This window comes from Peromyscus maniculatus, chromosome 4 (assembly GCF_049852395.1).
Source record: "Peromyscus maniculatus bairdii isolate BWxNUB_F1_BW_parent chromosome 4, HU_Pman_BW_mat_3.1, whole genome shotgun sequence".
In the NCBI taxonomy this organism is placed as follows: Eukaryota; Metazoa; Chordata; class Mammalia; order Rodentia; family Cricetidae; genus Peromyscus; species Peromyscus maniculatus.
In genome coordinates, this window is record NC_134855.1 from 133409035 (window position 1) to 133436815 (window position 27781).

General features: G+C 47.7%; 2 protein-coding genes across 4 annotated transcripts; both read left to right on the forward strand.

Moving 5' to 3' along the window:
- The first annotated feature begins 6519 nt into the window (after window positions 1–6519).
- Window positions 6520–21093, forward strand: Bpifa3 (BPI fold containing family A member 3). Of its 3 annotated transcripts, none has more exons than XM_076570922.1 (7): window positions 6520–6860; window positions 9269–9419; window positions 11248–11355; window positions 12110–12259; window positions 13181–13265; window positions 13636–13699; window positions 14175–14393. In XM_076570922.1, the coding sequence occupies exons 1-7, from the start codon at window positions 6734–6736 to the stop codon at window positions 14186–14188; spliced, it is 699 nt and encodes a 232-aa protein (XP_076427037.1). In that variant the 5' UTR covers window positions 6520–6733; the 3' UTR covers window positions 14189–14393. The 3 variants fall into 3 exon arrangements, with proteins under 3 accessions (XP_076427037.1, XP_076427035.1, XP_076427034.1); XM_076570920.1 differs by having other exon boundaries at window positions 6521–6860; window positions 14170–14393; XM_076570919.1 differs by lacking the exon at window positions 14175–14393 and adding an exon at window positions 20980–21093 and having other exon boundaries at window positions 6526–6860.
- A 971-nt stretch (window positions 21094–22064) lies between these two features.
- On the forward strand, window positions 22065–27388 carry LOC102913282 (BPI fold-containing family A member 1). The gene is made up of 8 exons (XM_006997613.4): window positions 22065–22251; window positions 22424–22583; window positions 23851–23958; window positions 24256–24408; window positions 25480–25558; window positions 25851–25914; window positions 26253–26331; window positions 27210–27388. The coding sequence occupies exons 1-7, from the start codon at window positions 22065–22067 to the stop codon at window positions 26291–26293; spliced, it is 792 nt and encodes a 263-aa protein (XP_006997675.3). The 3' UTR covers window positions 26294–26331; window positions 27210–27388.
- The last annotated feature ends 393 nt before the right edge of the window (window positions 27389–27781 follow it).

Here is a 27781-nt window from a genome sequence, read left to right on the forward strand (position 1 = left end):
GATCTCAGGTCCAATTCATGTCACCAGAGAAGTCTTTCCCTGACATCCTCACTGAATAGGTCTCCCCTCCCCTGTCCCATCCCTCCTCATTCCAACCTCCTTCCCAGACAGGCCATGCTTCCAACCCCACCCAGCTGCAGTGAATTTTGAAGACTGTCAGTCTCCATGTGAGCAAGCTCCATGAGGACAAAGACCCTACCTGGCCTCTCTCCAGAACGCTGAAAACGGCACTCAATGACTTTACTACCTCCACCCAAGAAGTTGTGTTCTCATTAATGATAGTCATTTATATGCCACTTATTTCCCATGTCTCTATCTTGGGACACCCACACTTCCTATCATTTATTATGCTGTTCTGGTCTGCAGATGAGGAAGCTGAGTCTCAGATACTGATAAAGATGCAGGAGATGAAAGTCTGTGTGCACACTCCCTTCCATGCTCATCTACCTCTGACATCTGTACTGTGGTCCTCTATTCCCTGAGCCAAGGGGCAGAGGCCGGAGTTGAATCGTGTCTTCATGACTGTGAAACACATGCTCTCAGCTGCATGTCGTTCTGCACACAGCTGGGTCCAAAAGCAGCAGCCACCCTGAACACGGCCCTCTCCTCCCTCCAATTATGTTCCTGTTAAATGCCCAAGGTCTGTGACACGACAATCTCCACATTATCATGTCATGAGACTCTAAGGCCTGAAAACTACAGTTACAAGAAGATAGGACAGACAGCATCCCAGCCACCACCTTTCCCCACCTGAGGCAATGACACCTAAGAGCCAGAGCACCAAGTCTGTCCCTCAGTGGTGCCCACCCTGCTCAACTTTTCTTGACAAAAATAATGAAATTCTAACTGCTTACATAAGGCCAGGAAGGGCACCAGAGTACACTGGGAAGTAATCGATATTCTGCAAACATCCTCAAAGAGGGCATGAACTGTGAGAAAGGATCTCAAACAGTGCAATGCCAACACCCTGAGCTGAAGTTCTCAATACGATCTCTTGCAAAACCGGAGTGTGCAATCCCAGGATGGGCTAGTGCTCCTGTGAGATCTGTTCTCCATCACCTGACCTGGCCCAGCCCCCATGTGTCAGGGAGTGCACGCAGACAGTAGCAATTCCTTTGAGGAAGGTTGGAGAGACGGCTTCATCAGAAAAGCGCATACTGACAAACATGAGGACCCGAATTTGGATCCCCCGTACCCACATAAAAACCAGGTGCTTCAGCTGGGGCTGTAGGGAAATGGGTAGATCCCTGAAGCTCTTGGCTAGGATAGGATGGAAAGCCAGAGAGAGTGCAAGGGCCCTGCTAGGCCTTGGGTCGGGGTGTGCACAGACTTTCTTGTTGTGTAGTAGCAGAACTTCAAGCAAAGATGTGGCATGGTCTGATTAACAAGTTCAGATGACTTCTTGGGCAATTGTGCAGAAGAGGATTGTTCAGTGGCAGTACAGAAGCTGGGGACCAGTTAGGAATCTTTGCAGTGGCTCAAGGCAAAGTGGTGGGTGGCCTGAGGTAGCAAGACTGTGGAAATGTAGCCAGGATCTCCTGATGAGTGGATAGAAGGAGCTGACAGAGGACTCAGATGCAGCTTGAAGGCTGCAACTGGGACTTCAGGGGAAACTAGGGACACTTTTGAGACAATGAAGGCAGGATGTGATCTGAATTCTCTGACCTACACACATACTAGGGCTACAAGGAAATCCTAGTGCCTCTACTTCCAGCCTCTCTGTTCCTCTTCTGAATCTTACCCAGAAAGATGAAGTTCATCCATCCTTCCACCATCCACCCATCCATCAGCCAGCCACCCACCCACTCGTCTATCCAATCATTCATTTAGCAAGCATCTTTAGTAACTACTCTGTGGCAAATGTGGTAGGTACTACAGACACAGGACTAATTAAACACATGCCCTTCCCTCAAAATTTAGGGAAGATAAGAGACAATGCATATGGTTTGAGCTTAAATATTCCCCAAAGCTCATAATACTGAAGGCTTGGTCCCTAGTGCCACAGTACTCAGAGGAAGAGGGGCTAGCAGATAATTGAATCAGGTGGCCTTTCACCTCACTAATGGGTGGAGCCTTTAATGGACTCGTAATTACTGGGTTTCAAGGGAAGGTGTGGTGGTTTAAATAAGAATGGCCCTCATAGGCTCATATATTTGAATGCTCAGTCACCGTGGAGTGGCACTATTTGAAAGAATTAAAAGGATTAGGGAGTGTGGCTTTGTTGGAGGAAGGGTGTCACTGGGGTGGGCTTTGACATTTCAAAAGCCCATGCCAAGCCCAGGGTATCTCTCTCTCTCTCCCTCTGCCTATGGATCAGGATGTAAAGCTCTCAGCTACTGCTCCTCCACCTGTCTGCATACTGCCATACTCTCCACCATGATGAAAATGGACTAAACCTGTGAAACTGTAAGCAACCCTCCAGGTAAATGCTTTTTTTCCTAAGAGTTGCCTTGGTTATGGCGTCTCTTCATAGCAATAGAACAGTGACTGAAATAAAGGGGTTTGTTACGAGGATGAGCAGCTGTCCTTGCTTCCTGGCTGCCATCTGGTAAACACTTTCCTCTGTCATGTGCTCCCCCATAATAGAGTACCCCACTGTAGTTTCCAAAGCAATCAGGCCAACCAGTCAGGGACTGAGACCTCGGAAAACAGAAGCAGCAACAAACCCCACTCCTTTTGTTTGTCGTAAGTGTCTTGCCACTGTGTCTTAAACTGAGTACCAGGGACATCTCATCTGTTCAGTTAGTCACTCAAAATGTCATTGGCACTTAATCTCATTAGTACATTCTTTCAGGAAAGTATGTGTGTTGGTCCAGATTAATGTTCATCATGCCTTCAAGAAAGTATGACCTAAGCCTCTTTAACAAATGGTTAACAAATGTTGAGGAAGACGGATTGCCACATGTAGAAGAATGAAAGTAAGCTAGGCATGGTGGCGCACGCCTTTAATCCCATCACTTGGGAAGCAGAGATAGGTGGATCTCTGTGAGTTCAAGGCCAGCCTGGTCTACAGGATCAGTGAGTTCCAGGACAGCCAGGGATACATAATAGAAAGATCATGTCTCAAAAAAAAAAAAAAAAAAAAAAAAGAATGAAACTAGATCCCGATCTTTCACCCTGCAAAAATATTATTTAAAAATTGATCAAATACCTTAATATAAGACCCAAAACTTTGAAGCGAATAGAGAAAAACACAGGGAAGGCATTTCAAAATATATTCATAGATATGGACTTACTGAACAGCACACTGATAGCACAGGAAATAATCCCAATAATTGGAAAATAGGATCATGTATAATTAAAAAGCTTTCACACAGCAAAGGAAACCATCATCAGAGCAAAAACACAACCCATGGAGCTGGGGAGAAAAATCACTACATACCAGATGGTGAATTAATATCTAGGATTTGCAAAGAACTGCAAAAATTGAACATCAAAAAAAATCCAATCATCAGGTGGTGGTGGCAGGTGGATCTCTGAGTTTGAAGCCAACCTGGCCCACAGAATGAACTCCAGGACAGCCAAGGCTACACAGAGAAACCCTATCTTGGAAAACAAAACAAAAAACAAACAAAAAATTCCCATCAATAGATGAACTAATGAATTGAAAAGATGATTCTCAAAAGAAAAAATGCAAACAGCTAATGTGCACTAGGAAACGTGTTCAACATCTAGAGTCATCTCATAAATCAAAACTGGGCTGAGATTCCTTATCACCCCACAGAGAATGGTTACCACTGAGAACACAATGACAACAGTGCATGGACTGTGAGGAAGAGATGTAGTGATACATTCATAGTGAGATGTAAACTAGGGCAGCATGGTGCTTTGAATAAGAATGGCCCCCTAGGTTCATATGTTTGAATTCTTAGTCATCAGGGAATGGTGCTACTTAAAAAGGATTAGGAGGTATGTCCTTGCTGGAGGAAGTGTGTCACTGGGAGTGGGCTTTGAGGTTTCAAAAGTCCAAGCCAGGCCCAGTGCCTCCACCATCCTGCTACCTTCAGAACTGGACGTAGAACTCTCAGCTACTTCTTCAGCACCATGTCTGTCTGTGTGCCACCATGCTTCCCACCTTGATGATAATGGACTAAACCTCTGAAACTGCAAGCCAGCCCCAGTTAAATGCTTTCCTTCATAAGAGTTGCCTTGGTCATGGTATCTCTTCAAGCAATAGAACACTGACTATAAGAAGCAGCCACTATGGAAATCAGTATAAACTTTCCTCAAAAAAGAAAAATAGACCTACCAAATGAGTCAGCTATACCACTACCTGAATAACACTAAGTCAACATACAACAGATATTCTTGCATATATGTGTTTATAGCCCTACTCACAATAGTCAAAAAAAATAGAACCAGCTTAGAGGTCTGTCACCAGATGAATGGATAAAAAAAAAAAAAATGTGTTACATTCTACAACTGAAGTGTAAGCAGTTGTAAAGAAGAATGGAATCATGACATTTGTATGAAAATAGATGGAACTAGAAATTATTATGTTAAGTGAAATAATCGGACTTAGAAAGACAAATATCACATGCTTTCTCTTATGTGTAGAACTAGATTTAAAATTACATGTGTGTGTCAATGTATGTGTGGAGGATTACAAAACTAGAAAGAAGATCATGGAAGCAGAGAAAGCTATCTTAAGAGAAGTGAGGAATATAAGGAGCAATGGAATACAGGAGCTAAGAAAGCAGGAAGCAATGGCAGGAGGCATGAAGCAGAGCAGTGGGGAGGAGGGAGGAGAAAATAAGAACAAAGTGCAATAATCCATATATGAAGGCACCATGATGACACCCAACCCTTTCTATGCTTATCTAAAACTCGAAGACATCATGCACTTGGTTGTAGGACATAGATCAATCTGGAGATGATCAAGAAACTTTTTTCCAGTTGCCTAGCTTTAAAAGTACTGGAAGTGCTATGTGGTAGTTAGTTATCTGGGTGGGGGTGTACAGCAATGATAGTGTCCAGTACTGGGCCCTTCAGGCTACAGTATCAACCCATCAGGCAAGATGTGCCTCCTGGTGCAATAACAATATGACTGTTATGGAAAGAACTAATCACTTTCTGAATGGATTTGATACCTGTTCACAGGAGGTAATTCACACCTACAACTGTAAACCTTGTCAAAAGCCCATAGCTGAGGTAGCCATAGATCCTAGGGAAACATGTTACTATTGTTTTTGCTAAATAGACATATTCTCAAACTGCCTTCTAAACATTTGTTTACACCCATAGATTAGTAATACTCTTCGCCTCATTCAGAGAAGCCCTTTGCAGTGGGCAGCGGTTAACACCGAGACTTATAGCTTGTTGAAGTGCTGAAAGTCACTGTGTATGGTCATCTTGAAGTGAGGCCTCCATGTCTACCCTTCCCCTAGGCTGAGAACATTGCAAAAGGGAGAAAGGATGTAAGAGCCAGAAGATGAGGAGGAATGCCATGAAATGCAGTCTTCTGGACACAGCATGGCCCTTGTGCTCATGAGTTCACAGCAGCTTGCTCACCTGCACAAAGACCAAATCAGCCAAAAGGCCAGTGCAGTGGAGGGGTTCACAAGGACCTGTCCTTAACCGAGATAACTGATGGCTTCTAAGAGGGAGAGTCTTTTTGCTTTTGGTATGTGGCTGCTGGTAGGTTACCCATAGTCTAGTGGATGGTCCCACACTCTTGTGCATATGGGTAGCACTAACTTAAGGGAGATGTGTTATAGGGCCTGGAGGAAGCTGGAAGAGAGGGAAGGGTAGATACGATCAAAATATGCTGTATAAGTATAAGAAATACTCAAAGAATAAACAAAAAATTATGTTTTAAAAAACAAAGTTGAGAGATGTCAAATGTTGGAGAGAACATTAAGTGATCCCATTTGTATTGCTGATGGGAATGTAAATTGGTCATATGGAAAACAATAAAACCTCAAAGAAATTAAATAACTATCTATGATCTAGCAATCCCATTTCTGGGTCTATAGGGAAATAAAAATCCACATCAGAGAAACACCTGTCCTCCTATGTTCACTGAGGCAGTGTTCACACTGACCTCAGTGTTTATCAGTGGGTGAATGGAAGATTATTAAGCCTTCACAAAGAAGAAAGTGCCACCATTTATGATGACGTGAATAACCCAGGAGACTATTCTGCTATGTGTGACAAGCCAGGTGTTGAAAGACAAATGCTGTGTGAGCCCACTGGAAAGTAAGATCTAAAAAAGTAGAAAGCACAGAAGCAGAGTAGAACAGGACATGTTACAGGGGAAGATAGGTGAAGAGATGGGGTTCAGGGGATACAGCCTTGCAGCTAGGAGATGAATAAATTCTGGAGACCCCCTTCCCCCCAGAATAAAAAAAAATAAGAAAGTTCTATTGCAATTGGACAATGCTGGGCTGGTTATCCTCACTCACTAAAGCATCATCAACATGCAGCTTGTGCCAGGACCAGGGAGAGGACTCCTGCTGGATGACCCAACAGTAGCTCTGGTGAGCGTCTCCAAGCAACCAGGCTTGCCTCTGCAGCCCTGGCCTCTGGCATCTGCTAGCCATGTGAGCCAGCCCTGGGTGCAGCTGCCAGAGCCATTTGCAACACCTCCCACAGCATGCTGGGGGCAGCCGTGGAGCCACCCGCCTGAAGAAAGCCGTAAGCCCACCCATCTGGGTGGCCATACTCACAGCCAGCTGCCTGGGCCCTGCTGGACCCTCACTAACACCTGCAGGCTCAGGTGCCAGCTCCTGAGATGCATCCACTCTGGAGGTTCCTGGTCCTCCTCCTGGGGTTGCTAGCCTTGCCCTCGGCCCTGCTCAAGCAGCCTTGGCCTGGACTGACTACGGCCCACAAGGATGGAAGGTCCACCTTAGCAAGAAGTGAGCTTACCCCTGGGCATGCCCTGCTGTCCGTAGAGTGTGGAGAGGGCACAGCCTGGGCCCCACCACTGACTGCTGAACCACCTTGGGCCAGCCTTTCAGCTAATTGATTCATTTACTTATTATTTATTTGTTTAGTTATTTATTTACTTGCTTATTTATTTTTCCCTTGGATCTTAAGTATAGAGACTGAGTTAAATTTTTCCAATTTGTAGCATACAGTCTCTTGTTTTATGCCATTTTCTCTTTCTCCTTTATCCTCATTCCCATTCCCTTACAGACCTTGTCAGGAACTACCATGTACTTAGTATGTGTGTCTGTGTCTGTATCGGGCTGGGCATGGTGGTGCATGCCTTTAATCCCAGCACTTGGGAGTCAGAAATGGGTAAATCTCTGAGTTTGAGGCCAGCCTGGTCTTATATTGTGAGACTCTGTCCCAAAACAACAAACCACATCTGTGTCCTTTGCAGGAGATGTTTTACTTTGTATGGCCCTGGCTCATCGCTTGCTCTGCTTTTCTCTCCCCGCTCTACTCCTGGCAGCTCAGTTGCATTGGCTGCTGCAGAGAAACCCCTACATTTCATTACCTCCATTTAATTGGCTCTCCCTCAGGACTGTCACCTAAACTGTCTGTATCTTCCCATTGCTGGAAGCAACACTGAGATGAGTATCCTTGGACAGGTCCCTACTAGAACATGTGGGAGAACTCCTCCTGGATAGATAGATCCAGAACAGATGTACGCGCTATTTAATTTAAACTGTTGGAGTCCTCTCTAAATGGCTGTGCTGGTATACAATCACTCGAGTTGTAAGAGAACATATCTGTCTGCCATTCTCCCCACCACTGGAAGGTATCCACCTCTATCAACCAGACAGTGTTGCCAAAGCAAGATGCCATAGGTGGGGTGAGGCTGGGGTGGTGGCAGTAGAGCCAAACAACAGATGGCTATTTTTTTTTTTTACATAATTCTGGCAGCTAGAAGTTCAACTTTGAGGTGCCAACAAGTATGGTGTCTGGGGAAGGATCTCTCTTGCTGGCTTATGGATGGAACCCTCTCATAGCCTTTCAGAGAAGGATATACCTGATGTCTTCCTCTTCCAAAGATACCAGTCCTATCAGATTAGGGCCAACTCTATGACTTCATTTAAATGTATTTACTACCTTGAAGGCACTTATATCAAATACAACTATCCCTAGGTACCCACGGGTATTGGTTCCAGGTTCCCCCTTGGATCCTAGAATCTTTGGATGCTCAAACCTTTTACATAAAATGGTGCAGTGTTTGCACAGACCTGATGCAAATCCTTCCTCATACTTGAAACCATCTCTATATTACTCATAAGACTTTGGACAATGCAAATGACATGTAAATAACTATTATGGCTCATTCAGTGAATAATGGCAAGAAGAAAGACTGGGCATGTTCAGAACACGAGTAATTTTTTCCAAATATTTCCAATCCATGGTTGATTGAATCTGCAGATAGAGCAGAAGATGGGCAATATTCCTCCCAAATGGCATCTATTTGTAGACTTTTTAAGATTTGTGTTATACCTATTGACTTTGCTGAACAGGAATAATTTCAAATTCACCAATATCTCATTATATAGTTTGTCTTTGGAGTCTTAAGATCTCATCACATCCAAGAATTAATATAGCTGTCTCTTTCAACAGTGTCCTAGTTTTACCTTCCACGCTGAGAGTGTTAATCCACATGGTGGACATTTATTTCTGTGTGCATCTGTGCATGGAAAGTGAAGAGCCAGCACCATTTCTGCCTACATGAGTTGGTTTCCTAGACCATCAACTAAATGGCCAAATTCCCAACACAAGGGCTTCTCTTTGAACTCCACCTGCTTACAGACCTGTCTCTGTAACATAACACTTTAGTTATTGTGTCTTTGTGGAACACTGCTTTTTCTGACAAACTTTTTATTCTTCCACATGAATTTTCAAGTGTGTTGAGTTCCTCTCTCAGCCTTCATCTGGACATCTGATCATACCCACATTGGATCTGCCTGTATATTTAGAAGAAAGAAATACTTTCACAGTGGGAGACCCTGTCCATAAGTTTAGTGTGTTATTAATCAGAATTTACTCTATGCCCCATAAAATCCTATGAAAGTTTTATGCATAGTTTCTCAAGTTGATCCCTCGAGAACGTATAGTTTTTGCTGCAGAGTAAGTGATTTTCTTATTATAATCCTAGCTGGTGTTTTTGGTACAACTGGGAGAGATCTTCAGCCACAGTTTCTACTTCTTAAAATGGGTCCATTTCTTCTTTGTGGGAGACTTGGAGACATAAGTGCTCAACAGAAAGATATCCTGGGCTCACACCAGGCCTGTTTTCTCCATACCCAACTCTTACACAGCAATATAAACATCATCATCCCTTCTCCATTTCCAGTTATTGCGCAGGGCCTCCTGAAGCACAATGCTGAAGGCCGGATCCAGAGCATGCGGCTCCTGGACCGTCTGAATGTCTCAGGGATGGCAGCCCCAGGGATGGTGGGCTGGCTGATTGGTGGCATGAACTTCCAGCAGCAGCAAGAGATCAGGTGAGACCCTGAATCCCTCTCCAGACTCTGGGGGCACTCTACAGACCTCTGGGTCAGAGGACAAAACAGAGAACAAGGCTTCTGAACAAGGAAGGCATTCAGACTCAAGGAAGGCAAGACACAAAACCCAAGATGAGAGCAAGTTTGAGGCCACTGTCAGGAGCTGTTTGGGGAGATGGCACATCAGGGCAATTAGCAATAACAGCTCAGAAGCAGAATGTCTGCACTTAAAGCTCACCTTTGCCTCCAACTTTGGGGAAATGGCTTGGCCATTCTAAACTCACCTGTAAAACAGACACAGAACAGAGCCTGGATAAACACCTGGGTTATCAAACGAGACCGGGGCTGCAACCAGACACTTGAATCTCCACTCAAGTGGGGCATAGCTTTGTGGCTCTGCATGAGCAGTGGACTACACTGCCCACAAACCTTGGGCCCTCAGCAGAGAAACAGTCACAGTGATGGTCCCACTGCCAGAGATGATGGGGACTCTGATAGGCCTGCACAGAACCTCTGTAGTGAATACAGGGGACATATAACTCTTGGTAGCTGGGGTTCCCATGACAGTACTGGGTACATCCTACCCGCACCCACTGAGACTGCTCCCTTGAACCTTCTATTTCCCAGGGCTCCATTCTGCCCTGGCAGTGCCGTTCTTCTGCCCGCTCTGCTCCTGAGCACCTCCTCTTGACCCATTTCATTTGACTCTTCATTTCTCTCCATCTGAATGAGCAACAATAGTCACCAGGAGGGTTTTCCTATGAAACATGCAGCCAAAATCACCCTTTTTAGTTATTCCTTTAACATATATTACAATTATCATCAACCATCTATTGTGTGCAAATCACATTGAAAATAGAGCTATGAACAAGACCTTTACCTTTGGGGAGCTTGCATCCCAGTGAAATGGGCCTCAGAGAGCAATAACTAATTCCAGGTGATGAAGAGACATGCCACAAAAACAAATTTAGCAAGGTGAGGGGTGGGAGTGAGGAGGCTGATCAGGACCTGTCTGAGAAGCAGCCCTGGAGTGCAGAGAAGAGGGCCAGTGACATGGGGGATACGGGAGAGTGGTGGAGGAAGAAGAGGCTGTAGGTGCAAAGGCCCAGGGGTAGGAAAGAGACGGGTGTGTCTGAAGACGAGAGAGCACCCCACATGTCAGCGTCAGCAAAGGGTGGGTGGTAGAGGTGGGGAAAACAGTGCCACAAGGCAACTGTGTATAGACCCTGCAGGTCCATGTCCATGGTGTACAGTTTGTATATTATGACAAGAGCAGGGAGGAACCAGGGGAAAAGAGGCTGTATGCAGGCCACCCAGACTGCCTCATGGAGAATAGTCTACAGAGAGGCCAAGACTGCAACAGGGAGCCCAGGAAGGAACTGAAGCATCTTCAGGAAGAGATGATGTAAGCAACAGAGGTGGTTGAACTCATATATGTTGCAAGTAGGCCAAGGTGATTTGCAAGTAGCAATATACCCAAAAACATGGGGCTATAGTGTGTGGGAAAGCCAAGGAGCTTCCCTGTGGAAGCTGTCCCAAACAGATGATAGGGCTGTCTATTACGATGGGATCCTTGGTCTGAGTAGTGGCCCAGGGTCCTGGGAGTGAGGATCCAGCCTGTCAACATCTGGCTCTGGAATGCACAATCTGCAGCTGTGGGGGAATGCTTCAGGAGCCCTGGGACAGCTGGCCACTCAGGCTGTCAGAGCATCTGCACCAAGCTCTGATTCCCAGCGTGACCACCTGCTCCTCCCTGCAGTCCAGACTGGCCTTGCTTCTGACTTGCCATCCCTCACCTTTGTGGGGCCTCTGCTTTTTCCACGGGTAGCATCAACATCACCAATGTGCAGCTGGACTGTGATGGGATCCAGATGGCTTTCCCTAAAGAGTGGTTCTCCGCAAACATCACGCTGAAATTTGACATTGAATTCCAACTGTGAGTCCTACCCAGCAAAGCAGAATCTCCTGGGCAGTGTTCTGCACTGTTCTGACTTCTCAGGGACCTGGGAGCTCGGGGCGGGGTTGGGTGGCAGACTAGAAAAGCCAGATTAGGGGACTCAAACCTGAACTCAAATCCTGACCTGCTGCGCTAACTCACTGTGACCTGGGATGAGTCACTCTTCCCTGAACCTTCGTTTCTTCTGTTGCAGCAAACATGACACTCGTAGCAAAGGGGTCATTTGCTCATTCAGACCCATGTGACATCATCACCTGGGTCCGATGAAAGAAAAGGAGAGGAGCCGCTCCTCCTCTCCCTCTGCTCATTCCCCTCCTGCTCGGACTTCCTGGAAGGGAGCCAGGAGATGCAGCCACAGGGAAAAGCTCTTAAAATAGCAGCTTACCCTCAACTCTTGAATGTCCAAAGACTCCTAAACTGACCTCCTGAAGCAACTTTCAAACATCACTCCAAGTTGGGAGTGGGGAGGGAGTGTGGGAGTGGGTTCAATGGTGGACGGAGCCCACATTTAACACACCCAGGCTTTGCATTCCATTTCTAGCACCAGAAAAAGAAAAACAAGCACAGAGGTCCCTACGGTCAATGGCTGTTTTCTCCTTACTCACTAACCTAGGGTTTAGCAGACACGGTTGTTGAGAGGACAGTGGGTGGTGCCTGGCTTTGCCGCTCTTCTTGCCGGCTTCCCCCACCTCCTCCTACTCCATCCCTTCTGGCCCCTCCTCTCTCACCACAGGCCCTTCAATTCCAATATCATCAAAACTCATGCCCGCATGGGCCTTGCTTCAGAGTCCTGGCTGGAGAAAGATGAGTTTGGCCGGAGGGAGCTGGTGATGGGCAGATGCCACATGGAGCCCAGCAGTGAGGATTCATCTATGTCCACTGAGTAAGGCCTTCCGCCCTTCCGGGGCAGCCCCCGACTCATGAGCAGCTGTGGCTTCATAGCCCCAAATGTCCTCATGAGTCCAAAGCAGACTTCATCCCTTCATCGGGACTTGCTCCTCCTGTGTCCCCCTCCCAGAAGCCAGGCCCTCCCTCGCTGTGTTCCCTGACCCTGCCCCATTCTCTGCCCACCACAGAAATAAGTTCCTAATGCCGAACTCTGCTCCTCTCCCCCCCCCCCCAGTTCCCGCTCCAAAGCCTTTAAGGAGAATAACAAATTCAGAAAAGCCTCTTGAGCCCTGTGTCCTCATCCCGGCCCAGGTCTGTGGCCATTTACCCTCCACTAACAGTTACTCCTCTTCACACCCCATGCCTGCACATAGCTCTTCTAGAATGCCTTTCTGGCCTTTTTAAGTACCTCACGAAGATATCCCCAAGTATTTCTCAAGAGGCTCCTAGTGCCAGGCACCCAGCCTAATGCTTAGAGACACCAGAGTGAACGAGACAGGCACAAGAGTTGTATGGGGACTGACCAATCAACTGTCCAACTCAACACACCACCGGGAGGGGTGTGCTGATTTCTCTCTGTAATTCCCGAGTGCTGAACCACGACATCCTTCATGCCTACCATGTAGACATCAGGTGTGTGGTGCCAACTTAGCCGACATTGGCATGGTAGAGGAAGACCATGAACTCTAGCGCTATCCTGCCGTGTCCTGATATGACTCGGCATTTATGCTCTGTGTGACCTTGGCCATGTCACATCACCTCTCTGGGTCCCCACTGACTATGGCTGACAAGAATTACCTTGTCAAGAAGGCCAAGCTAGGATGCAGAGTGTGAGGGTGCGTTCAGCACTTCCCTCCCAGCGTTAGTGTAGCCTGGACTGATGCATTCTGTCCTGAATTCCCACCTCTTTTTCCAGGGCAGTCCCACCCAAGATGAAACATTTTCTCCACAACATCCAAGAAAGCCTGGGGAAGGTTATCCCGAACCTAGTAGAAAGTCAGGTAAGGTGTCCGTGAGTGCCATCTGCCCCACAGGCATCTGTGAGTCTGACCATCAAGGCACACATCTGGGTAATTTAGCAGAGCACTTCTAACCCTGGGTTTTGGAACCTGACAGCAAACCCCATCAGATTTGTTTCCACAAGCAAGGGACAGCCACCCTAAGTGCCCATGTCCTCATGTGTAGCACAGGCAGTTGAAGTCCCCACCTCAGAATTGTGGGCTTTCAGGAGGCAGGGCATGGGTGTGCTGTGCATGGCTCCTAGGGGTTGACTGGGTTCTGCTGGAATCCAGTGGTGCTGGGGCTCTTTGCCTCAGAGACCTCAGTTCCTTCCTATCCCTGGCTGACTCCGTCTCTGTGCTGGGGATCTAGGTGTGTCCTTTGATCGCCGAGATCCTCCGACAGCTGGATGTGAAGTTGTTGAAAGGCCTTGTGGGTGAGTGTTGGGGTCCACCCTGGGAGGCTTCATTGGGATTGGTAGGTACTAAGGGAGGAGCCATAACTCTCATGTGCTGTAAGAATGCATTATAGGGACTCAATTGTAATGTCCCCCTAAAAAACTAGAAGGAACCCCTGCCAATGAGGCTGTATCCTACCAAGTCACCAGACCAGAGATTCTAGCTTCCCCCAAGAGCTTTGCAAGTCCAGTAGGAAGGATACCCCTATCTAAACTCAAGACTATCCCTACTCCAGAAACAGGTAGACTGCTTCAGCCCCTGCCCTGGTAGAGTTCAGTCTTGGGAATGGAGGGCAGGAAGTCATCCATCAGGGGATGTCATTCTGAGCAAGTGATGGGAATGCTCCTGGCCCCAGCCCTTGGAGGATGGATGGGAAAACACTCCCTTCTCTGTGGACCTGGGGATTAGAAGGGTCACCTAGCAACCAAGACTCCCCTTCTCCTTTCAGAACAGGTGGCTGCTCATAATCTTGGTCAAGCCTGAATCAGTCAAACCTTTTGGGCGCCAGGCTCGAGGGGCCTCCCACTGCCTGCCATTGGTCAGAAGGAGATAGTTCCGGTTGAGACCTTAAGTCTCTCTTAATGTTGGTCTTCTGCTGTCCCCTGGAAACAGGACCCCCAGGTTCCAAGACATCCTGTCCTCTCCAACAATAAACTCTAACTCTGAAGGATACACTAGCCCCGCCTGAAGGATACCACCACCCCCTAACCCCACCCTGCCTTGAGCATTTGTGCAAACATCCCTGACTTGCTCATCGGCCCAGTAATGGTGGAAATACCCACTCAAGCCTGCTGTTTGCAGCCCGGGACCTTGCTCAAAGCAGGGAAAGGCCAGAGGTGTCTCACTTCTCATTTGCTCATCTATGTTTAGCGAGCACCTACTCTGTGCCATGTCTGTTGCTGGGCTCCCAGAAGTCACAGAGAAAATATAATAAAGCATGAATACAAAAGAGACCCATGATCAGACCAGACTCGGCTCTATGAAAACAACCAGTGTCCCCAGCCCCAACAACAAAAGATGGTAAGAGAGTAAGCTCGGCAAAGGTTTGGAGTAAAATGAGTGGATGACTCCTGGCTTGAGAACTCACTCTCTGTGTCTTAGACAAAGGCCCTCACCCTCACCTGCAACGTGGGACTAAAAATTCTACAGGACCCATAGCACACTGCTGGCATCAAGGAAACCACACCACCACTTCAGGACACTGGCAACATTCAGTCAAGCTGAGCGCTGCACCTGCTCAGTAATGTCACAGGTTCACCACTAGGTGTCAAAAGACAAAGGTGCCATGGTCACAATAGCCCTAAAGTGGCCATGTTCCTGAATACCTCCAGAGAACTGACAGGCAGGTAGGAAGGTAGGAGAGTCACACGTTGTGGTGAAACAGTGATGAAATGACCCTCCACTTCACCCAGTCATTTGGGTGAATCTTCCAAAGTTGCATCAGAAGAGCCCGCACTGAAGGGCACGTGCAGCAACTCCAGTGACACAGAGGTCAAAAACGGCAACGCTAATGAGTGCACACTGCTAGCGATCAGGGTAATGATGGTAGGCGAGGCTCAGCAACAGGGAGGGACTTCTAGAGAAGCGGTCACGGTCTATTTCTTGACCTGGTGCTGGCTGTGGGGAAAGGTGTTCAGTCTGTGGAAAACTCGCTCAGTTATTTGTGTATGTACCTTTTTCTAAGACACAATGCAGTTTAACAATTTTTAAAATAAAATATTTAGCATGCAGCACATGTATGTGTGTGGAGTATACGAAAAACCATTTGCAAGATGTTTTCCATGTGGAAAATGTTTATTCAAGGCCACTGAGTTCATTGTTAACTATTTGCCTACTGGCTACTCAGTGATTGAATGTTAAGTCCCACCCTAACCCATCAAAGGTTGAAGATCAGTATAATATACACATATTAATAATAGTAGCATGGGCTAGAAAGATAGCTTAGTGGTTAAGAGTGTTTACTGCTCCTCCAGAGGTCTCAATTTCAGATCCCAGCACCCATGCTGGGTGGCACATAACTGCCTATAATTCCAGCTCCAGGAGAACCCAGCACCTCTTCTGGTTTCCATGAGCATACACATGGCACACATACACATACCCATAGATAAAAATAAATCTTTAAAAATAAATAAATATTCATTTTCATTGATTCCAGCTGGATCAAGAACAGAAAGGGAGAACAAGGAAAAAGAGAAAAAGAGACCATGATAAATGAAGACCCCATGGGAATAGGAAGAAGCAAAGTGCTAGAGAGGTCCCCAGAAATCCACAAAGATACCTCCACAACAGACTACTGGCAATGGTCAAGAGAAAGCCCGAAATGACCTACTCTGGTGATAGGAATGCCAAACACCCTAACTGTCATGCTAGAAATCTCATCCAATGACTGATGGAAGCGATTGCAGAAACCCACGGCCAGGCCCCAGGTGGAGCTCTGGGAATCCAATCGGCGAGAAAGAGGAGGGATTGTATGAGCGAGAATTGTTGAGACCAAGATTGGAATAAGCACAGGGACAAATAGCCAAACTAGTGGGAACGCATGAACTATGAACCAAAGGCTGAGGAGCCCCCAACTGGATCAGGCCCTCTGGATAAGTGAGACAGTTGATTAGCTTGAACTGTTTGGGAGGCCCCCAGGCAGTAGGACAGGGATCTGTCCTTAGTGCATGAGCTGGCTATTTGGAACCTGGGGCCTATGCTGGGACACTTTGTTCAGCCTGGAAGGAGGGGACTGGACCTGCCTGGACTGAATCTGCCAGGTTGAGCTGAATTCCCAGGGGAGTCCTTGCCCTGGAGGAGATGGAATAGGGGGTGGGCTGGGGGAAGAGTGGGGGGCAGGAGGAGGGAGGACAGGAGAATCTGTGGCTGATATGTAAAATTAAATTAAATTATAAAATTTTTAAAAAGCTTAAAAAAAGATGGCACTAGACAAAATAAATAAATAAATAAATAGATAGAAAGTAGTAGCACATATCATAAGTACATGAAAAATCTTCAGCATTTCATTAAATGCCTCACAGCAACTCAATGAGTTATAAAACTGTCACCCTGTTTACACATGAGAATTCTGGAAGAGAAAGGTACTTGTCTAAAGTCACACAGAGAGGAACTGGCCATGTCAGCCCCGTCGACGCCATCAGTCACACGCAGGCAGCAAGATTCCAAAGCTCACACTCTTAATTGTGAACTCTCACACACACACCCAAGTCTTCCCTCCTTCCCAACAACCCCCTCCAGCCTTCCCCCCCCCCCCCCCGCCAAGGGGAATATGATGAAATCCAGGTTCAGGTGAATTGACAAACTCAAACAAGGAAGTGTTGACAGCTCAGAGATGAGAGGAGGGCCAGAGAACTTCTTATCTCCATCTTTCAATTCAGACTCCCTAATCCGAAATGCTTCACCGGGGATTTGCAACCCTAAACGCCATGTTCCCGAACATTCCACTTGATAGCCTTTGGCTTGCAGGGTTCTTCCTGCTCTTGAGTCAAAGAGCAAACACAGGAGGCTAGGCCAAGGGCTGCTGTTTCCTTGGGGGACAGCTTTTGTCTGCATTCCTCCTGGCACCTCCCGGGGCTTCTCACGGTCTCCAGCAAGATGCCCCTAATCTTGGTGTTCTCTAATCCTGTCTTCGTTATAAGGTTCACAGAGTCAGAGCTTTTCCACACTTGCTCCCAGGACAGCTTGTTGGACTATGGATCCCTCTGGTGCTCTTAGGGTTCACGGTGATGGGTAGATAAAGCAGAAATGTATCCCCCAATAGTTGGAACTTTTGTCCAGGTCCCACCTCTGGGTGCCTTAAACGTTCCTTGCCCTCTGGTGTCCAGACAGCCTTTGAATGAGCTCTGTAGCTGGCGCTACGCCGCTTTCCCCAAACTTTAGCCTCTCACAGCCTTGGGACGTGTTTGTGCTTAATTCTATGTTATAGGGGAGGTAACCTAGCTCAAAGAGAAGCCTTGAGAATGTTCTAGAGTTTTCCGTCGCAGTTCCTATAGTTAACAGTGATGTAACTCATACTCTAAAGACCACTGAGAGGCTTTAGGTTGAGTTATTACCGCAATTTTTTTTAATTCAAAAATGAATGAAATAGAAAAGAAAGAGAAGCAAAGGATGAGGAGAGAAACGCTTTTCCCAGCGTCATTCAGCTGGTGATGAGCCTGTCAGATTTGGAACTCTGCACCCACTGATGTCATGGCCCATATGAGGCCTCCAGAGAACATGGCCACTTCTTCCTGAACTGAAGACTCTGCAAACTTGTCCTTGCAAGGCACTGAAACAATAAGCCCTAAATGCGGATAGCCTGTTGTCACTTGTCTCTAGCTGAGGTGACCTCAGGCAGGTCACAGCTTTATCTGAACCTCAGTTTCCTCCAAAAGATTGTGACAAATGGTATCAGTCCCCAGTGCCTCCTAAGAGGATTTTGCCACTGTCTGTCCCTGATGCTGGTGAGGTCAGTCTCAAGGCGGTTTTGCCTGTGGCTAACATTGCCTGAGAAGACCCATTAGACCCATTTTCTTGTCAAACTCACTCCTTCCTTCACCCCCTCTGCCCTCCGGAGTTTCCAAGCCCATCTGAAATCCTTCTCAAGTTTACCTCCCTTGTATTCCATTCCCAATTCTAGAGAATGAACCTGGAATAGACTGTAATCTTTTAAGAAGGCAACTCAGCTCTGCTCTTTAAAAATAAAGCCTGTGTGGGCTGGGGCTGGATTTCAATGGTCTTTGGAACGTTTTCTATACCACCCTGCTATATTCTGTGAGATAGATTTTTCTTAAGCCTCTGCAAATCATGTCTTCTGTTCTTGGTTAATATGAAAACCAAAACTGTGATCCATGCACATCACCAGTATAGGCTCCGGAGTACAATCCGTATATCTGGGAAGGGGGATGAAGGGACACCACCAACATGTGACTTCTCTGAAACATATTGGGTCTCATCAGTGTCCCCTGAGGGTCTGGAACACTAACTGTGAGTCTTGCTGCTGTGTCTTCTCAGGAGCTTCCCTGCTGGGGCACCAAGCATGCAACCCATGGAACTCCTCAAGGAGCAATTCTAGCAGAAGTAGAGATAGGAGGTGTTAAGTTTCCTAAGTCTAAGGTTTGGGCCCAGCTAGTGAGAGCAGATGGATGGGTACCAAGGGCAGTATGGATGGGGAATGTTTCCGACTGAAATGCCCTGGCCCCTACTAGGATGGTCCCACGAAGCCATATTAGGTTAGAATTCATACAAGTTCACACTGAGAGAAGGGTGCTTTTACTGAATGTTACCTTAGTGTGTTTGCCTTATCTGGGACTTTTTAAACTCAGAGCAGAGTGCTGAAAATAACCATGTAAGGATGTAAAACAGGAGTTCCCACCTTCAAGACTAGACAGTTCCCTGTGTTGGAGCAGGGGTAGGAGGAATCCAAGAGAAACTGAAGAGAACACGGTTCCAGGGTTTCAAAAGGCATCACACACTGCCTCTCTCCCTCCCAAGACAGAACCCAGTGTGGATGGACTCAGGAAACCCCACAGACATGCTCAGTGGGGAATAAAGGGTGCCTGTGCTCACACCCCTGCCCAGGGCCAAGACAAGGAGTGACCCAAGGAGAGATGGTGAGCCAGAGGGCTTAGATGGGTACAGGCAGCTGGGCTAACAGCCCCCATAGTCTTGCCTGAGGGTATGTTCAGAGACGATGCTGTGTATCCAAGGAGGAGACAGTAGATGCTAAATCTGAGGAAGCCAGGTGGCATGGGATGTGCCTGTTTTTCCAGTCAAGGTAGCCTCCTCTGAGCACTGTGGTACAGGTAAGGGCCCTGGAGCAGAAATGAGACCTCAGAGGGAGATGAAGACATTTCTGTAACTGAACAAAATGCCATCAGAAGTAGCAGGTGTAAACCGGAAGAATGTGTGGATGCCTACGCTACCAAACAAGATTTGTACCAGCTCCCCAATTGTGCTCTACTCACAGCCCTGAGGTGTGTGATGCCATCTCCATATTAGACAGGAGGAAAAAGCTTCCATAACTGGAGTGGCCCTCCCAGGTCAGCATATAGCTAAGATCCAACCTGCCCTGTTTTCTGCTATAACAGATACCCAGCCTCCAAACTTTCAAGATTTCCATCAACTGAATACACAACCCCAGCTCTTTTCCAGGCCTTATCTGCCTCAGTTTACCCAAAGGTTAATAGCAAGACCTACTCTTAGAACAGGTTTAGGGGCATTCCTGTCATCCCAGCACTCAGGAGTCTGAGGCAGGAGGATAAGTTCAAGGCCAGCCTGGGCTTCATAGTAACTTCAAGGCAATCCTGTGTGATATTGCTTGGTCTGGGTTGTTCTCACCATTCAAGACCTCGGCCTCTCCCTGTCTTGGTTTTCCCCTCTGTAAAGTAGTCCTCATAGTACTAAGTAGTGGAGAGTAATGCTTCATTACTCTATCTGAGGAAAGGATAGGGGTTAGGGGGGAGATCAGGCAGGTGCAGGATCCCTCAAGCATGGCAACCCGGAAAGATGTTTCCAGAACACAGAAGTGGAAAGTGGGAAATCAAAACAGAGAGCAAGTGTGAGAAATCAAACTGGAGAACAAGTGTGTGGAAGGCTCCAGCCCCAGTTTCTCACTGTAGAAACCAAAACCCCACCTCACCAGGATGAATGGACCTGGCACAGGCGAGGGCCTGGCAAGTATTCACTCCTGGCATTGGTTCCTTGCTGTTATTATCCAGTGAGCTGACTCCGAACTCTACCGCTTCCTCTCTGGACCATTTGTGCTAACAGGGCCCAAGTTTCCTCCTCTGTAAGGAAACAGCAGTGACCTTTCTGTCCCAAGATCTTATGAGGACCTACAGGCACATGACAGCCATGTACCAAGGGCTTGAAAAACAAAAGATCCAGCTCGTACATGCACACAAATGAAACTGAAGAGTAGCTCAAGATAGGGAGGGCAAGTGTAGTTTGACTCCTAACACGGTGGGAACAAGAGTTTGCCAACTGTAGAAGGGAAGAATGGGACCCGGGGACGAGAGCCACATGAGATGAGAACAAGGTCAAGGATCCGGAGTGGTCTGACCGACTGCTCTTTCAACACTGAAAGTCTGGTCTTCCAGCCATGTGAGCAGGGGCCTTCAACCTCCGCCGCGTGCATGAAACCATGAAGTCTTGAGTAAGCCTCCATCTCAGATTTTCTTGTTTAATTTGTGGACTGAACAGCTTAACTGACTCACCTGTTAACCTGATTGACAATTATTTACTTTGGAGAGCCCTGAAAGACGCTTCCACATTGCAGAAATTGGAATTATCTCGAAGCCCATCAACCAATATTGGGTTTCCCAATTCCCATTCTATAAAAGAGGCTGATTCCTCAGTGGGAGACGTGGTAGGAGAGGAGCCCAGGACAGCCGCTGAGACCTCAAGACTCAGGTGAGACCTGCCCCTCCTCTGTTCCACAGACGCTCCAGGTAGCAGGAAGCCAAGCCCCTCACACTAGCCTGGTGCTCGCAGATTGTACTGTCACTAACAGGGGACCTTACAAGAGAAACAGTGATGGCCTTGGTCAGGGACAAGGACTGGCCATTCACTCACCTTTCCTAGACAGGGCAGCATTGATAGAGCCGTGAGCTCTCAACATGCCCTAAGTCAACACTCTAGGGAAGATATTTTAACTTGAGGTTACCCATCACAGCTGAGAAGCTGTCTCTGGTCATGTGACCTTGGACATTCTGTGGCTCTTGATGGTATCCACAAACCATCACGGCCTGAACACAGACCAGAGAACCTTCCCTTAGCAGGGCCGATGATGGCCAAGCAGTTCAGATCTTCAGCCTCTGCCATGTTGGAGCCTCTCCATCCACACTGAAGAGCAGGGGTGAGGGCAAAGGGTCAGGCCACCACAGTCACGTCCCCCGGCCCCAGAGTAAATCTGACGGTCACTTAACCACACAAGTTTCTGGGTCAGGCACGCTTGACTTCAGCTCCTCTCTCTGCTGCAATTTGTGACCTTGGGGGAGACTGCCTTGAGTCACTGGGCCTCTGCTCCAACTGTGCAGTGGGGGTTGCCACATCTGAGGATGTGGTGACAATGAACTTGGTGACTCAGTTTCATTTGTGTGCATGTACGAGGTGGATCTTTTGTTTCTCAAGCCCTTGGTACATGGCAGTCATGTGCCTGTAGGTCCTCATAAGATCTTGGGACAGTATCAGCCTGTGGCCTGGGACAGACTACACCATGGCAGTGTTAGCTATTGTTGCTAGTTATCACCCCCTGGGTTCCAGGGGAGGAAAGAAACTCATGCCTGAGACAGGGCAGGCAGTGCAGAGAACTCTGATATCCATACCACAGTGACTTGCCATTCTTTCTGCAGATACCAAGAGATGTTTCTAGTTGGGAGCCTCGTTGTCCTCTGTGGGCTGCTGGCCCAGAGCTCGGCCCAGCTGGCAGGGCTGCCCTTGCCCCTGGGCCAGGGTCTGCCCTTGCCCTTGGGCCAGGGTCTGCCTTTGGCCGTGACCCCAGTTCTGCCTTCAAATCCCACAGGCCATCTTGCCGGAAGCTTCACAGACGGTGAGTCTATGACAGTCTCTTTCAGGGTATATGTGCATGCATGTCTGTGTTTACACATGCGTGCTCTAGTGTATACAACCTCCCAATACCAGGAAGGGAAGCATGAGTGACAAAGAGGATGTGACGACCTGAGGTCAGCCGGCGTGACCCCGAGGCCCTTTCTCTTTTGCAGCTCTCAGCGGTGGCCTGCTGTCTGGGGGACTGTTGGGCATTTTGGAAAGTATTCCACTCCTGGATATTATAAAGTCTGGAAACGGGAATTCTAACGGCCTGGTTGGGGGCCTGCTTGGAAAACTGACTTCATCAATCCCTCTCCTGAACAGCATCCTTGAGTAAGTTGACCCAATGAGGCATTCGGTTCCCAGCCCCAGGCAGCAGCCCTACAGAGAGAGAGGGGTGGGCTGAGCATGGAACCAACACTCCGTCCCCAGGCCTCTCTCCACTCTACCAGGAACAGTGGACCTTTGGACCTGGAGTTGCCCTCGGTCCTAAGGCACAGCCTGGGCTCCCCCAGCAGCTATTATCCCCATGACAACCCTTCCATGTCAGCTCCATAATCCCCAGCTCCCAGATGGAAAAACTGAGGCACAGAGATGTGCCTGCGCTCACACAGCTAGGGTGGTGCAGAGTCAGGAATCTAACTCAGAGAAGCCCCAAGCTGGGACTTTTTCCACCCACTGCACTTACTGTGCTCATCCCATCTGGGGAATGTCAGCTGTCACTAGCCTGTCCTCAACCGTATCACCTAAGTGATGTGACCTGATGTGGAGCTTCCCATGAGCCACCCGAGAGCTTCCTAGGCACAAAGCCACAATGGGGAGCTTGTTGCCAGGGACCAGATACTCGAGCCCTAGTCCTTAGTAAGACTGGACTATTACCAGGATTCCCAGCTTCCCAGGCCTTTGCTTCCTGACCTGCAGACAGCCAGACAGACTTCAGTTTGATTGACATAAGAACTGTCTGTGCTGGATGACCTGAGGTCAGGCACCTGGTCTCCTGGGCTTGGTTTCTCCGTCTGTGAGAAGAGACCAGGGAAGGGTAAATACCTGGCACCGTGAATGGCTCAGGGAAGGCTCCCTCCCACCATTTTCCATTCTTTCCAACCTCTGCTCTTTAAGCCCTATGATAGGCACTGATATGCTACTGCAGGTTGTGACAGAACAAGGGATTTCTGCCCTGAGTCCTGTGCAGACCTTATTCCAGTTGCCCATGTATCTTCTGTGAGAGTCCACCTATCCATCCATCCATCTTTCCTTCCTTTCATCTACTTGCTCTTCTATCTGCCCTTCTACATACCAATTACCCATCTCCCCCCAACCCACAGAACCATCCACTTGCTTTAAAAGGTTCCGTGCTGTCATGCACAGTCTCTTTCATCAAATACCTCCTAGACCTGAGATGGATGGAGGACCTTGTGTGTTAGGATTCCATTCAGGCAGAACTTAGGGAAGACGGATGGGACTGGAAGACTGTCTCCCTGTCTTCCTCATCTCGAGCGGCCAGCTCTCCCTCTAAGATGAGTAAATTTGTGTGGAAGTCGTTTCCAGGCTTCAGACTTGAGGCACTGATTTTCATCCCTCTAATGTTGCCCCTGGACAGCATAAAAATCACTGACGCCCAACTGCTGGAACTTGGCCTTGTGCAGAGCCCTGACGGCCATCGTCTCTACGTCACCATCCCTCTGGGCTTGACACTCAAAGTGAACACGTGAGTAGGTCTCCAGGGGGTGAGAAAGGGGATGACTCACAAAGGGAGAGCTTGATGGCTCTGAGAAGCTGCAAATGCCTGGGTCGCCAAGCTTAGCACATTTGCCTTTTTGTGGAGCAAACTTAGCCATGTAGTTTGACCTCTCTGAGTCTTGCTTTCTCCTCCTTGGGAGATGAAAACAACCATGAAAAAGATAGGGTAAGATGAGCCTGGCTCCCCTGTCAAGAAGAAACCCTCCACCTTGAAATGCAGGGAAGGGTTGGGTACCAGTGGGATTGTTTTCTTCTTTTCTGGCAGGCCCCTGGTTGGAATTGGAATTTTGGAACTGGCTGTGAAGTTGAACATCACCGCAGAAGTCTTGGCTGTGAAAGACAATCAGGGGAGGATCCACCTGGTCCTTGGTGACTGCACCCACTCCCCTGGCAGCCTGCAAATCACCTTGCTCAATGGGTGAGGCTAACGAGCTAGCTTCTCGCACCCAGAGACAGCAGTGTGGAGTTACGGAACAATGGGTGGACAGATGAGTAAGAGTATAGAAAGGAGGATGTGTGTGAGGAGGAGGATGGGTAGGTAGATTGATGGATGTGTGTTTGGTGAGGGAAGGGAAAGGTACACAGACATGGACAGATGGACAAGTAAATGAATACGTGAATGTTCACTTATCTCTTGTTAGATAGAATGGCCAATGTTTTAATGCTATGAAAAAGCAACAGTGTACACATTTTGATTTCTTTAATGATATTAGTACTTTTGTCTGTTTTATCTGCTTCATGGACCCTCACAGATAGCCTATCTAAAAATATCTTATCTAGTTATTACAAAAAGACAAATTTTATTACTGTGAGTTGCTCAAAAAGTAAGCTAGACGGTGTTAGAGAACATTATTCTGTTTATTATGTCATCATATTTATAATAAGATGACCAATTTACAATGGATTAGGCGATGAATAGTTTGAATTTAAGCCCCACCTGTCACAGGGGATGTGAACTTCACTAGTATTTCTCCAATTTTGTCTCATCTCATTTATTTGTAATATGAAACTACATTGAGGTTATTGACAGAATCCACCAGAGGTAAATAGATGCAGCACTTATTTGGATTGCTTGTTCCAGTTGCCTGTCATGTGGGAAGGCCCAGTCATTCATGGTGTATAGGACCTGTCCACACTATGGTTCACATTTGCTAAATATGTATATTGGGATTTGTGTGTATCATTTCATTAAGTCCCCATGACAACTACCTACTAAGTTTTGTTCATACATTCATGGATCCCACAGTCTTGTTGTGCACCTACTATGTCCTTGAAATGTGTGTTTATTCTACACTCCTCTGTGTGTGCACAGCTGGGCTGGGTGTAACTCTCTTCATCTAGGATCCTTGCTATTTCACCTGCCATGGACATGAGTGTGCAAGGCCTGGTCTCAGTTACTGGGTGCCAAGACTGAATGTGCATAGTGGCTGCTGAATTTCTCCAGACCAACCCCAAGCCTCTGGGTCACACCCATGCCTTTCTCTTCCAGAGTCACTCCCCTTCAAAGCGTTTTAGACAACCTCACAGGGATATTGACTAAAGTCCTTCCTGACCTGGTGCAGGGCAAGGTAAGGGACCAAAAGGACAGTCCCCTGTTCCATGGGTCTTAGAGTTTCTCAGGCTGAAAGAGAGCCCTGGAGTGAACTTGAGCTACTCCATATAAGATATCCATCTATCAGTCCATCTGTCCTGTGGTCCAGCTGTCTGTGTTACTTCTTTCTGCCCCTCCAAACACATTGGTTGGCTTCTTCTGGGCTGTAGAAAGTACCCCTGAATCTATTCCACCTTGGGCATGCTGCTTCTCCAAGGGTCTCCTTGCAGGAGGTCCTGTGCCTAACTCCCCTCTCTGGCCTGGGTCAGGTATGTCCTCTGGTCAACGAGATTCTCAGCCATTTGGATGTCACCCTGGTGCACGACATTGCTGGTAAGTGCTGTTTCCAAGTCTTCTCCCACTCCAAGGAAGCATCAGTTTCCCCCAAGGAGTTTGGTCCTGGCACATCAGGGGACAGCCAGGCCTCGGTGACCTCATCCCTCCCTCTTTGGGGGTATCTTTGTCCCCATGAATCCAGATGAGTTTGAGGTAAAACCTGCCTCCTGCTCTCAGCCTGACCTGAGAAGGGCTGGGCTGTCTGGAGGAGGAGGCTCAGCCTTCCCCACATGCCTGACTGTGGTAAGCATGGCTGGTGACCAGAGCTCTTGCGGGACTCCTTCCCCACCAGATCATGACTCTAACCTGGCTTTTGTGTTGTTTTTGTTGTCCAGAATTACTGATCCATGGACTACAATTTGTCATCAAGATCTAGGCCTCCCAGGAAGGGAGGATCTGCCTTTAGTTGAGCTGGTGCGTACTCTTCCACATTCCTCAGTGTTTGAGGACTGGCCATTATCCTTCTAGAAGGAAGAGGGAATTTAGGGACAATGTCATCAGTATTAGTCAGCTTTCCATCACTCTAATGAAAGACCTAAGATAATCAACTTATAAAGAGAAAAGGGTTTCTTCTGGCTCACAGTCCATGACCAATTGTTTCATTGCTTTGAGGCCATGATAAGGCAGCATATTATAATGGAAGAAGCCATTCATTCATTCAGTAGCCAAGAGACAGCAAGCGGTACAATTCCCTCTGAGGGCATGCCCCAGTCACCTAAAGACCTCCCACTCTCCAGAAACCCCACTCCCATTGGTTCCACTGTCTCTCAGCATCACCACTGGGGGGACCACACCTTTAACATCTGGGCCCTTAGGAGAACATCTAAGATTCAAGTTATAGCACTATCCAGAGAGAGACAAGCGTCCACATGAACATACACAGGAATATACACAAAGGTCCACAGAAAAGCTGACAGAGGTGGAGAGACACAGGTGCCATGTCAACACAACTGCAAAAAGAAACATGCATCATCCTGGACACACACACACACACATACACACACACACACACACACACACACACACACACACACACACACACCAGCCAGATACATAGGTGATACAAATGCATGCAGTCTCACACCACTATGTTTACACACACATGCAAACATATACAGACTCGCCACAGTCAAGTCCACACAGGTACAAAGAGCCAAGCTCCTTATGGCTAAGATCTTACCCTCGGGTCTCAGAATGCCTCCATCCCTCAGAGGGCCAGTTTGATGATGAACAATACCATTGTGTGTCACTGACTTCACATCTCCCTCCTGATTGAATTCTCCTCCCAACAGAGAATTGCTGCTTCTCAGTCTGCTGCCTCTTGCCCAGCTTCCCATGGCTCACAGAAGGGGGCCCATGTCCTGGGAAATGATATGCTTACCTTCTCCCCAAGGAACTTGATCTCCTTTCCCATCAAGAATGATTAATCCTGTGATCATCACTAAATAAAATAGCTCTTCATCTGCAATAATGTCTTGTGTTGTTCACCATTACTTGAGACTTTAGAAGCTAGAAAAAGCACTATCTGGGAAGTCAGGGCCGTGCCCTAGAGTCTCACATCCTGAGTCTGAGTGGTCTCGAAGAGCTGAGGGCTGGGGTTCAGGTGAATGGAGTTTAGGGTGGGTACCCTGCTGTTCTTAGGTGGTGTGGATGAGCACTCAGGCATCGATGTTCACACACAGGTTACCACACAAGAAGTGAAGCCACCGATAGTAGCTAGGCTCCAGAGCTGAGCATGAGAGGAGGGTGTGTGAGGACATATGTGGTTCCGGGCCACATCTCGGGCTGGGTGTTGGAGGCAGCCAGGAATGTGGAAAGGTGAACTGATCATAGCAGGAAGAGAGGGCCTGAATGGGGGCCACTC

What these genes read in the sequence shown, in the direction of transcription:
- Bpifa3 (XM_076570919.1), top strand. Translation starts at nt 6,734, where the DNA reads ATGCATCCACTCTGGAGGTTCCTGGTCCTCCTCCTGGGGTTGCTAGCC. An exon ending in CAGCAGCAGCAAGAGATCAG is followed by an intron (nt 9,420 to 11,247) that starts GTGAGACCCTGA and finishes TTCCACGGGTAG; the next exon opens with CATCAACATCACCAATGTGC. An exon ending in GATTCATCTATGTCCACTGA is followed by an intron (nt 12,260 to 13,180) that starts GTAAGGCCTTCC and finishes CTCTTTTTCCAG; the next exon opens with GGCAGTCCCACCCAAGATGA.
- LOC102913282 (XM_006997613.4), top strand. Translation starts at nt 22,065, where the DNA reads ATGTTTCTAGTTGGGAGCCTCGTTGTCCTCTGTGGGCTGCTGGCCCAG. An exon ending in TTGACACTCAAAGTGAACAC is followed by an intron (nt 23,959 to 24,255) that starts GTGAGTAGGTCT and finishes CTTTTCTGGCAG; the next exon opens with GCCCCTGGTTGGAATTGGAA. An exon ending in CAAATCACCTTGCTCAATGG is followed by an intron (nt 24,409 to 25,479) that starts GTGAGGCTAACG and finishes TTTCTCTTCCAG; the next exon opens with AGTCACTCCCCTTCAAAGCG.